The 12,391-nt window shown below is 37.6% G+C and overlaps 1 protein-coding gene and 1 pseudogene across 1 annotated transcript in view; one reads left to right on the top strand and one right to left on the bottom strand.

The window, feature by feature from the left end:
• MARK1 (microtubule affinity regulating kinase 1) overlaps window positions 1–12,233 on the bottom strand; it is a 120,658-nt gene extending 108,425 nt beyond the window's left edge. Inside the window, exons 1-2 of the mRNA XM_040460962.1 lie at window positions 11,888–12,233; window positions 8,700–8,830 (exon numbers count right to left, since the gene is read on the bottom strand). Coding sequence (XP_040316896.1) covers window positions 8,700–8,830; window positions 11,888–12,233 — 477 coding nt within the window. The remainder of the gene's footprint in view (window positions 1–8,699; window positions 8,831–11,887) is intronic.
• Window positions 3,655–4,154, top strand: LOC121020905 (60S ribosomal protein L35-like; annotated as a pseudogene).
• Window positions 12,234–12,391: the final 158 nt, after the last annotated feature.

The following is a 12,391-nucleotide window of genomic DNA, read 5'->3' as shown; positions in this document are numbered from 1 at the left end:
CTGAAGGCCTGATTATAAGTTCTGTTTATGTTGACACTTGACTTCATCAATGACTGTATTCATATTTCAATTCATTCACCAACTATGTGACAATTTTTTATACAAGTCATGTTAGTAGGGCACCTTCCTGAGGACAATCAGCAGTTTTTGAAAATTAATCACTTAAATATCTGTAACAAATGGTTTCCAAAATCTACTAAGATTTTTGACCTAGAAGATTTATAAACAGGTTAGAAAGTTGTCTACATGTTTAAGTGTGTAGATATGAGAATTTTAGAAATGACATATAATTAAGGGTAGTAAAATCAAACAAGTATGGACATTTCTGAACACCCATTTTCAAAAAGCTTATTCCAGTGTCTCTGTAGTACAGTAGGCAAGATAGTGTGAAAGGTTCTCCAAGAAAAAACACACTTTTTTAAAAGTGTACTGATGAGCTTGAAGAGAAACATCCAAGGGAAAAATAAACAAACATTTAAAATCTCCAGCTGAAAGCAATTACAAAACCCAGCACTGCCCTGGGGTCCACATACTAAGCTTGGGACCTACTACAACACTGGAGAGCTGAACTTAAAACTCCTTCATTGAGTTTGGGACACCTTTAGGAGACTGTAATGTCCCAGGTCAGGGGCTCCTGGCTGGCTCAGTCAGTAAAGCACGTGAGACTCTTGATCTCGGGGTTGTAAGTTTGAGCCTCATGTGGGAAGTAGAGATTACTTAAAAATAAAACCTTAAAAAAAAAATGTCCCAGGTCAGCAGGGGCTCCCAGTAGGAGCAAAACAAATCCTCTCTAGAAGTCATCCTCAGTTCAGACCCCCAAGTTTCACACAGATAAAACTCAGGCAAATACGAGTTCACCCACAAAGACCAGCAAATACAGAAAAAAACAAGCCACAGGGAATGAGAATCAGCAGACACAAACCATAAGGCTAAAGCCCCAGGGACTTCATATAGTGGAATTTCCAGATACAGGAAGTAAATACATATTGAATGTTTAAGGAAATGAAGATGAAATCACAAAAACAAGCAAAGACCAAAAAACTATAAACTAGTCCAGACTGGTTTGAGGGAAAAATTTAGAACTTTGAGAATGAAAAATAAAATTCATGAAATTACAAATTTAACAATGAGGAAAGAGAAGAGTGGAACATGCATCCAACACTCCACTAGTTTGTGTCCAGCTCAACACAGGGTGCTGACGGGAACCAGCATATGCTAGATGCCGGGGGTAGGGGTATGGTGAGAACAACACGGGCTGCTCAGGATGCTGCGGTTTCAGAAGAACCACAGTACAGCAGACAGACACCAGAGGGAGCAAGAGCTTACAGCTCCTAAAAAACACAACCAGGAAATCCCTCTAATCAGGCATCTACAAGCACACATCCAGGAAAGACACATCTACAGGAAAGGTTTGAGAGCCTTGAGAATCTCCAGCTGGACTGAAAGGCGAAGATCTTTCAATGTAAGGGGCCGCCTGGGTGGCTCAGTAAGTTAGACAGCCGACTCCTGATTTCGGCTCAGGTCACATCTCAAGGTTTGTGAGTTCGAGCCCTGCACTGGGCTCTGTGCCAACAATGTGGAGTCTGCTTGATATTCTCTCTCTCTCAAAAAATAAATAAGTAAAACTTAAAAAAAAAATCTTTCCGTTATTAAGCCAGTCCAGAAAGACTGGGAGAGGTAGCCATTTTTTTTAATGTGTGGATACTAACAGAGTTATAAAGAACACAAATAAAGGGGGAAACGGCCCAATCAAGGGAAGGAAATAAATCTTCAAAAAAAAAACAAAAACCCAACACTGAAGAAACAGGGGTATATGCATTACCTGGCAAAGAATTCAGAATGATAGACATAAAGATGCTCAATGAGGTCATGAAATGATAAATGAGCAAAATGAGAATTTCAACAAAGAAACTGAAAATATAGAAGATAACCAAACAAATTTTGGAACTCAACTCAAGAATACAATAACTCATTAGGGAGGTTCAATCACAGATCAAGCAGAAGAAAGAATGAGCAAATTTGAACATTTTTTTGAAATTATCCAGCCACAAGAACAGCAACAATAATAGCAGCAGCAGCAAGAAAGAAAAAAAGAGTGAAGAAAGTCTAAGGGAATTATAGGATACTGTCAAATAAAGCAATATATGCATTATGGGAGTCTCAGAAAAAAAAAGAGAAAAAGAGACAGAAAGCTTATATTTTTAAAAAATGACCAAAAAGTTCCCAAATATGAGGATGAAAATGGACATACAGATTTCCAGATGCAAGAAACCTAACAGAATTTAAACAGGATGAACCCAAAAATGTCCTCACCAAAACACATTATAATCAAATATAGTCAAAGGTCAGAGAGAATTTTGAAAGTAGCAAGATAAAAATTCCTTGTCATGTACCAAGGAACCCTCATAAACTTATTCACAGATTTCTCAGAAGAAAACTGGCAGACCAGAAAGAGTGCAATAAAATATTCAAACTGCTGGGGGGAAAAAAAAACTTGCCAGCCAACAATGCTATATCTAGCAAAACTGTCCTTCAAAAATTAATAAAAGCTTTCAGAGGAAAAAAAAAAAAAGCTGAGAGAGTTCATCACCACTAGACCTGCCTAATGCTTAAGGGAGTCATTCAAGTTGAACAAAAAGACACTAAATAGTAACAGGAAACCATATGAAAATATAACTTCACTGGTAATGGGAAAAATAAACAAAAACACAGAATATTGTAATATGGTATGTAAATCACTTTTATCCTGGCATATAAAACACAAAAGTATTTATAAAACTAAAACTATAAAATATGTTAATAGATACACAATACAAAAAGATATAATTGTGACAACAATATAAAGTGTGAAGAAGGAAGAAATAAAAGCAGAATTTTTGTATGAGATTGAAGTTAAGCTGCCATCAGCTTAAAACAGATTGTCATAACTGTAAAATGTTTTATGTAAGCCCCATGGTAACCACACAGAAAATACCTAGAGAAGATACAAAAGAAAATGGAAAAAAAAAAACCACTCAAAGCATGTCATTAAAAAAAATAACAACGAAACACATAGGTAGACAGCAAGAAAGGTTAAGAAAAACAAAAGAATGACAAAACAGAGAAAAGACAAATAGGAACATTATAGAATGATAAAGTGGTCAATGGGCCAAAAACATACAACAATTATAAGTGTTTATAGACTCAACATGAGAACATTTAAAATGTATGAAACAGATACTGGCAGAATTGAAGGAAGAAATAGACAGCAACACAGTAACAGTTGGAAATTTCATCAACCCGTTTCCAACCATGGATAGAACATCCAAACAGCTATCAAGAAGAAAACTGAAGACTTGAACAACACTACAGACCAAAAGGTCCAAACACACATATTCAGAACATTTCACTGAATAGCAGCAGAACTCATTTTTATCAAAAGTAAATAGAAATTTCCCAGGATAGGGCACATGTTAGGTACAAAACATGTCTTGCAAATTTAATAATACTGAGATTATACCGAGTATCTTATCCAAACTAATGGTATACAACTAGAAATCAGCAACAGAAGAAAACTGGAAAATGTGTGAAAATTAAGCAACATATTCTTGAGCAACCATTGGGTCGGGAAGAAAGCAAGACAGAAATTATAAAATATCTCGAGACAAATGAAAACAACGTACAATCCTCTTTCCTTCGGCAGCAAGGACAGATTGTGCAGCTACGGCCAAGATTAAGGCTCCACACCTTTGCGGCAAGGAGGAGGAGCTGGTTGAACAGATGGGAGACCTGAAGGTGGAGCTGTCCCAGTTGTGCATTGTGGAAGAGACAGGTGGCGTGGCTTCCAAGCTCTCCAAGATCTGAGCTGTTTGCAAATCCATCACCCGTGTTCTCACCACCATTAGCCAGACTCAGAAAGAGAACCTCAGGAAATTCTACGAGGACAAGAAGTACAAGCCCCTGGATCTGTGGCTGAAGAACACACATGCCGTGCACGCCCTGCTGAACAAGGACGAAAACCTGAGGACCAAGAAGCAGCAGTGGAAGAAGCAGCTATGCCTACTGGGTTAGTATGGGTCAAGGCCTGAGCATGGGCATCAGTAAAATAGTAACAAATTGGAGAAGAAAGGAAGGAAGGAAGGAAGGAAGGAAGGAAGGAAGGAAGGAAGGAAGAAAAGAAAAGGATAGAATAGAATAGAATATACAAAAACTTACAGGATATAGCAAGAGTAGTACTAAGTGGGAAGTTCATAGCAATAAAGACCTTAAAATTAAAGAACAAAAAAGATTAAAAAACAAAAAGAATGTTCTCAAATTCCACCTCAAGGAACTAGAAAAAAGAAAAACCTAAGCCCAAAATTAGTAGAGGGAAATCAGAATAAAGATTATAGAGGTAATAAATGAAATACAGAATAGAAAAAAATTTTTAAGTCAACAAAGAATTTGTTTTTTGAAGAAAAAAAAATCAACAAATGAAAGAATCTCTAGTCAGACTAAGAAAAGAGAGAGAGAGAGAGAGAGAGAGAGAGAGAAGAACCTAACAAAATCAGAGGAAACATTACAACTTATGCCATAGAATTAGAAAGGATGGTCAGAAACTACCTTAATTACATACCAACAAGTTGGATAACCTACAAGAAATGGAGAAATCCCCAAGAACATAAAATTGACCAAGACTGAACTATGAAAAAAAGAAAATCTGAACAGATCTACACTAGTAAGGAGAATGAATCAGTAATCAAAAACTTTCAGCAAAGAAAAGCCCAGGACCAGACAGCTTTCTGGTAAATTCTATAAAACATTTAAAGAAGAATCAACATCAGTCTTTCTAAAACTTTTCCAAAAATTGAGGAGAGGGAAACACTTTCTAAGTCATTGTATGAGGCCAGCATTATTCTCATACCAAAACCAGAAAAAGATGCTACAAGAAAACCACAGGCCAATAACCTTGATGAATATACATGGAAAAATCCTAGATGAAATATTAGCAAACCAAATTTAACAGCACATTAAAAGAATCATACATGATGACCAAATGGGATCTATCCCTAAGATTCAAGGATGGTTCAACACAGGTAATCAGTGTAATTAACATTAACAGAACAAATGATGAAAATCACATGACCATCTCTATTGATGCAGACACGGCATTTGACAAAATTCAATGCCCTTTCATCATAACAAAAAACAAAACCTCTCAACATACTAGGAATAGAAGGTAATTACTTCAACATAATCAATACCATATATGAAAAGCCCACAGCTAACATCATACTCAATGATGAAAACCAAAAGCTTATTCTCTGCTATCAAAAACAAGGATGCCTCCTCTTGCCACTTATATTCAACATAGTACTGAAAATCTTAGGATTTTGCCTAAGCAATTTGGCAAGAAAAAGAAATAAAAGCCATACACACTGGAAAGGAAAAAGGAAAAGTATCTCTGTTTGCAAATGACATGATTTTATATGTAGAAAACCATATGACCTCCACCAAGAAACACAAACAACTGTTAGAATTACAAACAAATTCAGGGCATCTGGGTGGCTTAGTTGGTTGAGAAGCTGACCCTTGATTTTGGCTCAGGTCATGGTCCCAGCCCAGGGTCATGAGACAGAGCCAGAGCCCTGTGTCGGGTTCGGGTTCTGCACTGAACATGGAGCCTGCTTGGGATTCTCCCTCTCTCTCTCTCTCTCTCCCCCTCCCTCCCTCTGCCCCTCACCCCTGCTCTCTTTCCCTCTCTTTCTCTCTCTCCCTCTAAAATAATAAAAAAGAACTAAAAACGAATTCAATAAAATTGCAGGCTACAAAATCAACAAATAAAAATCACTAACAACAAGTGATGTGAAAAGAAAATTAAGAAAACAACCTCATTTACAATAGCATTAAAAAGAATGAAATATTTAGTAATAAATTTAACTAATGAAGCAAAAAAATGTCTACCCTGAAAACTACACAACATCACTAAAAGAAATTAAAGGAGACACAAATAAATGGAAAGACATCTGTGTTTAGGATTTGGAAGATGTAACACTGATAAAATATCCACCCTACCCAAAGAGATCTACAGATCAACAAAATTCTATCAAAACCCCAATGCCATTTTTTTTACAAAAAAAGAAAAAAATCCTAATATTCATAAGGAACCACAAGGACCCTGAATAGCCAAAGCAATCTTGAGAAAGAAGAACAAAGATGAAGGCCTCACAGTTAGGACCTCAGAGCATATTACATTGCTATAATAATCAAAACAGTATGACACTGGTATAAAGACAGGCATACAGACCAATGGAAGAGAATTGAAAGCACAGAATAAATCTATGTATATATGGTTAAATGATCTTTTATTGATAAGAGTACCACGAATACACAAGGAATGAAAGACAATCTTTTCAACAAATGGTGCTGGGAAAGCCAGATCTCCCCATGCAAAAGAATGAAATTGGACCTCTTATATCATACACAAAAATTAATTCAAAATGCATTAAAGACTTATATAACACCCGAAACTGTAAAATCCCTTAAAGAAAACACAGGGGAAAAGCTTCATTACAATGATCTTGGCAATGATTTCCTGGATATAACACAAATATCACAGGCAATCAAGGCAAAAAGTGCAAATGTGGGGAACTACGTCAAAGTAAAAAGCTTCTACACAGCAAAGGAAACAATCCTCACAGTGAAAAGACAAACTATAGAGTGGAAGAAAGTATTTATACACCATATATCTGAAAGGGGTTAGTATCCAAAATATGTAAGGAACTCCTACAATTCAACTGAAGAAAAAAAACAAAAAACAAAAAACCCTGATTCTTTTAAAAAAATGAACAAAGGACGTGAGAAGACATTTCTTCAAAGAAGACATCTAAATGGCCAACAGGTATTTAAAAAGATGCTCAACATCACTAATCATCAGAGAAATGCATATCAAAACCACAACGAGATTATCACTTCATATCTGTTAGGATGGCCATTATCAAAAAACAAAACAGACAAAGATATGGAGAGATTGGAGCCCTTGTGCGTCGTTGGTGGGAATGTAAAACGGTGTGGCCATTATGGAAAAGAATATGGAGGTTCCTCAAAAAATTTTTAAAATAGAACCTATAATCTGGCAATCCATTTCCAGATATTTATTCAAAAGAATTGAAATCAGGATCTCAAAGAGATATTTGCAATCCCACGTTCATTGCAGCATTACTCACAACTGCCAAGTTATGAAAACATCCCAAATGTCCATCAACGGAAGAATGGATAAAGAAATGTGTGATATACATTCAATGGAGTATTTCTGCCATAAAGGAAGGGATTCTGTCATGCTGCATTATGGATGAACCTCGAGGACATTACACTAAGTGAAATTAGCCTATCATAGAAAGATTGACACTGCATGATTCCATTTAACTTAGTCAAACTTATAAAAGCAGAGAGTAGAATTGTAGTTGCCAGGGGCTGGGAAAAGAGGAAAATGGGGGAGTTGCTGCTCGATGGTATAAAGTTTCAGTCATGCAAGATGAAAAAGTTCTAAAGACCTGCTATACAACATTGAGCCTACAGTTAACAATACTGTACTTAGGAGTTTAAGAGAGTAGATTTCATGTTATGTGCCTACCACAATTGAACACAATTTAACAGAAAGATTAACTGATTTAAATACGGCTAAAGAGATTTAGCCAACTAAAAGATAAATCTAAATATTACATAACTGTTGCAGATAGTATAGGGAAACAGTGAAATGGGGGGGGGAAGGAGAGTTTAAGACATATGTAGGATAGAATGAGAAATTTTAACGTATCTAATGAGAGCACTGGAAACACTAGAGAGAACAGAGATAAGTTAATATTTAAAGAGAGCATGCTTGATTCAGTTCAGAAGTGATGAAAGATACAAATCCACAGATGATAAATCCAAACAAATCGTGCAGCTTATAGTACAGACAGGCAGTGAACATGTGGGAAAAATGAGTAAGAAGTTAAGGCACACAGAGGAGTTATGGCCTCACGTTATGTAATCAGACTCCCCAAATGAACTGCCACAGGGAGCAGAAACAAGGCTATTTTCAAAAAGATAACAGTTGGTAAGTATCTAGAACTAATGACAAACAGGAAATCACAGGCATAGGAAGCAAGAAGGAAAAAAGGAAATCCACGCCTAAATACACTGTAGTAAAGTCCAACACCTAAAGAAAAGCAGAGACTCTTACAGAGGCGGATGGAACAGATCACCTAGCTACCGGCCGATGACTTCTGAGCAGAATGAAATCAGCAGACCATGAAATACTATCTTCTGAGCAATGAATGAAAATAACTGTCATCTTAGAATTAGAGGCTGAGCAAAACTATCATTGAATAATAAGGGCAAAATACATTTCACATTTAAAAAACAAAGTTTATGGCTAACTATCCTTCACCAAAAGAACTTCAAAGGTGTTCATTGGGAAAAGGAAAAATGACATCCAAAGGAAAGTCTGAGAAGGAGGAAGACATGGTGAAAAAATAATAACTCAAAAACTACGTAGCTGATTTTAAACAATCTGGGCTTAAAGAAAGAAGAGTTAAAAACAGCACTTTGGACAGAAAGGAATAGAAGGTAGAGATGTTTTCTCACAATGGACTGTCAGACCAGAAGTGTGGACTGTGCACAGACCGATGATCAGCTACAGCAGAGAGCACTGCTTGCTGCAACCGTGTCAGAATTTTTCTTAGAAACGTGAGCCATACCTTAAGGGATTTGTGAGTTTGGGATGAGGCGGAAAGAGCAGGGCACCTGAGACAGAGAAAACAGCAAAGTTTCAAAATAAAGATGAGCAGGGCATAGCCTGTTCTTCCTCTAATAACGCATTTTATATCATTTCATATATTCTTTTAAAATTTCTAAGACAAAAACAAACAAAAAAAAAAAAAAAAAAAAGAAAAGAAAACACCTCTAAGAAGCAACAGCATGAGTGCAGCAACAGTGGAAGACGTCAGAGATCATAACCTTGGGTGGTCAGTTGACTTTCTGAAGGCTTCTGCCTCTGTCTGTACTATGCAATATTTACCATAACTTCCCAGTGTCACTAACTTAATCTGATGATAAATGAAAAAATTCAAAAGGGGAATGTTCCTGCACTGATGTCTTACAGATTACTACTAGATGCTCTGCTGGGTGCTGGGGATACAGAATAAAAGGGACAAAATAAGCCAGCAATGAGAGTGCCGTAGGATAGGTACTGTGACATGTGAGGTGTGCACAGGTACCCAAAGGTAGTGGCAATGGCATGTTCTCTCTTGCCTTTTCACATTACTAACAATGATTCCCACAGCACAAACTACTGATGGCGCCTCATACACGCTAAGCACCTGCTACACTCATCACAGTGAGTTTCACATCTATCCAAAGAATCACCTTCAAAGGTTTTATTATTAAAAGATTCAAAGTTAAGTTTAACCAAAACATTCCAAGAAGGGGTCAAATCAATTATCTTCATACTGATTAAAATTCACCACAGAAAGCTAGTCGGGGCCTTTTGCATTCATAAAAATCAGCACGATCAGAGTTTTTCTGAAACACAGAAAAATAATTTATCTTGCTTCATTTAAAAGCACCTACAAGTAATGGTAATAGATTGCCTACAGTCATGCTGGCACTAACCAAGCATAATCTAAGAGAAGAAAAAAAAATCTCAAATACCCATTCTTTTTCTGGATTCTTCCCAACCTAAAATCAAACACATTTTGCATAAATTAATTCTATCATCTGTAACGTGCCTTTTCTACTTGGCTATGAAGTGTTGATGGCATGAAAAGTTCGTCATTGGTTATCTTGTGGTATTTAGCCATTTCAGGCCTACCACCGATGCACACACAAATCCCTTCACCCATGAGAAAAGAACTCCTGAAAAAGTACACACAGAATGTTCTCAAAGAAAAGCAATTCTTGCTGCCTCTACTAGAGACAGTGGTAGTAACAGGAGATTAGTGGTGTAACACTCCTCTTTTGAAACCCTTAATTTATCCTCAACATTTATTAGCGACACACATGGGATAGGTATTGCATATTCCCAAGAATACAAAATCCAAATATGTTCACATGACTAAACAAAATTTTATATTAGCTGAAAATGACAATAACACACAAAGATGGTTTTTTAAATTGCCCTGTTTAAAACATTTCCAGCAGTGAAAGAATATTTTTAGTTATGTCCTTAATATTTCAAAGAACCTAGAAACCTTTACAGTCATATGAAAATAAATTTTCACAACCATCTTTTTAAATATGTCACTTGAACTGAAAAGGACTGCCAACGACCATCTTGACTGTCTTACTGGCATTAACATATTAGCTCACAAGCAGGTTTGTTCTTTATTTCATTGATGAGAGGTGAGTAAAAACGGATTAGGACACTTACTGCAGGCCAGAGAATACAGAGACATAACAGCAACGACTTAATAGCCATCTCTGGTAGTCCCTTTGGTAAACACCTATGGCACGCACAAACCAATTTAGCCCTATTTACACAATTTTCTACTGTACATGATTTGTTCGGGATTATATTTCGGGTAAGCTGCTTGAGGGGAGAGGCCTTATCTTAAGTAATACTTCTGTATGCCTTCCGGCTCAAAAACAAAGCTGGGCGCACATTAACTGATAAATTAACAGCCAGAGTGTAACAATAAATCCTTTCTACAAATTGGGACAGATTAGGCAATTGGGAGAAAATCAGAATTAGATAAAGTAAGGTGCAGGGGAGATACAGTCATTTACAACACAAGGACAGAAGACAAGACCGTAAACGTGACTTTGAAATAACATGTTCAGAACCGGAGCGAATGTGTTTATACAGCATGATTATTTTCAGAAGGTACAACAAAATTTATCACACAATTACTGCTTTGCTTAAAAATCCACTAGGGTCTTTTTTTTTTTGGGAGGGGGGCAGGGGTCTTACTTGTGATGCTGCAATTTGCGCTATTCCTTGATGCAATTCTTACAATGCTATCCCATGTCCTTAAAAAGTACCTTATTCACGCACACTTATGGAAAGAGCTTTACTATTGGAAATCCAAAAGAAAATACAAACAATGTATTTTTCCACTCTTCCTAGGTTAGCACACAGTGTTTTACTAATAAACACAAAGGTCATCCATCATCTATCCTACTTTCCATTCACACTGAAATGACACACTGAATGACAAGAACCTTTTTAGAGTTCCAATTAGAAAATTTCTGTACCAAAACTTGACTTGAAGATCAAGTTTAACCAAATTTTTCACCCCCCACCCCCGACCTCCTTCAATGTCCCAATCAAAACTGTGCATCAATTATTTATTTTTTAAAACACTTATGATGCAAAATGAAGTTATAATTTATGCTGGCAGCAGCCTTACACCGTGTTGACCATTTTAAATGCATGACAAGCTAGCGAGGACAAAAGCACACTCTGAAATACCTTCCCAGGTCTTCTAACAATAGTCTCTTACTAGAATTTCTTCTCCCTTCATATAATTATATTAAGTTTCTGTGTTCCCCTGCGCTCCCAAGATTAAATAATCTGTTTATACCAGCCGCCAACACTTCAGAGGGGAGTTTGTGTCTTCTCCTGCATACCTTTTGTCTAAGAACGCCAAAGCACTTCATATTTTTATGTTACCAACCATACGACGGCACTGGTCCACTGAGAGCTGGAGTCTAACTTAAACTAGACCACCAGACAGATCTGGACGGCCCACCAAACTTGGTACCTGCTAGCTCCTTAAAAAGCAGTCAGAAAATCAGCCAAGGCCCTATTTACAAGTCATGCGGATTTAAAAAAAACAAAACAAAACAAAAACGAGGCGGGGGGGGGGGGGGGGGAACAAACCCTTTTCCACAAAGAAACTCACACAGACACCCACACACAATTGTACTTTTCAGAAGGTGGGAATACCACTGATCTGGTCCTTTTGGTTTTCAAGAGTTGAAACACCAGGGACATCTGCATCCAGATAAAAACTCCTGAGGGCAATTTGATCAAAGACACAGCAAATCCTTCCTTCAAAGAAATGCACCGTGTGACACTCCAAGGAGGAGGAGAGATATTTAAAGTAAAACCTGCCCTGAATTATCGCCCCAGACTTGAGGAAGGGAATGAAAAGCCGCTGGCTTCCTACGGCTTTTAAACGTTTCTGCTGTAACCCCAGGGCCACAGAGGCTGTCCGGGAAATTCTTGTACTCATCTCTCCCGAAGAGTATCTCAGCGGCAGGAACTCATCCACACAAACACACACAGCCATCCTACTACCGCTCTGCCCCTTCCCTTCTGACCTTCCGCCGGCGGAGCCCACGACCCAAAATGGGACACAGTGTTACAAAAAGCAAAGTCATGGGGCAATGCAGGGGGGTGGGGGTGCAGGGGACCGAAAGGGCCAGAAGAGCGGGGGGGGGGGGGGGG

Source organism: Herpailurus yagouaroundi, unplaced genomic scaffold (genome assembly GCF_014898765.1).
Source record: "Herpailurus yagouaroundi ecotype Mexico unplaced genomic scaffold, PumYag 253, whole genome shotgun sequence".
Lineage (NCBI taxonomy): Eukaryota > Metazoa > Chordata > Mammalia > Carnivora > Felidae > Herpailurus > Herpailurus yagouaroundi.
Note: the sequence above shows the minus strand (reverse complement) of the source record. Positions and strands in the feature narration are given on the sequence as shown.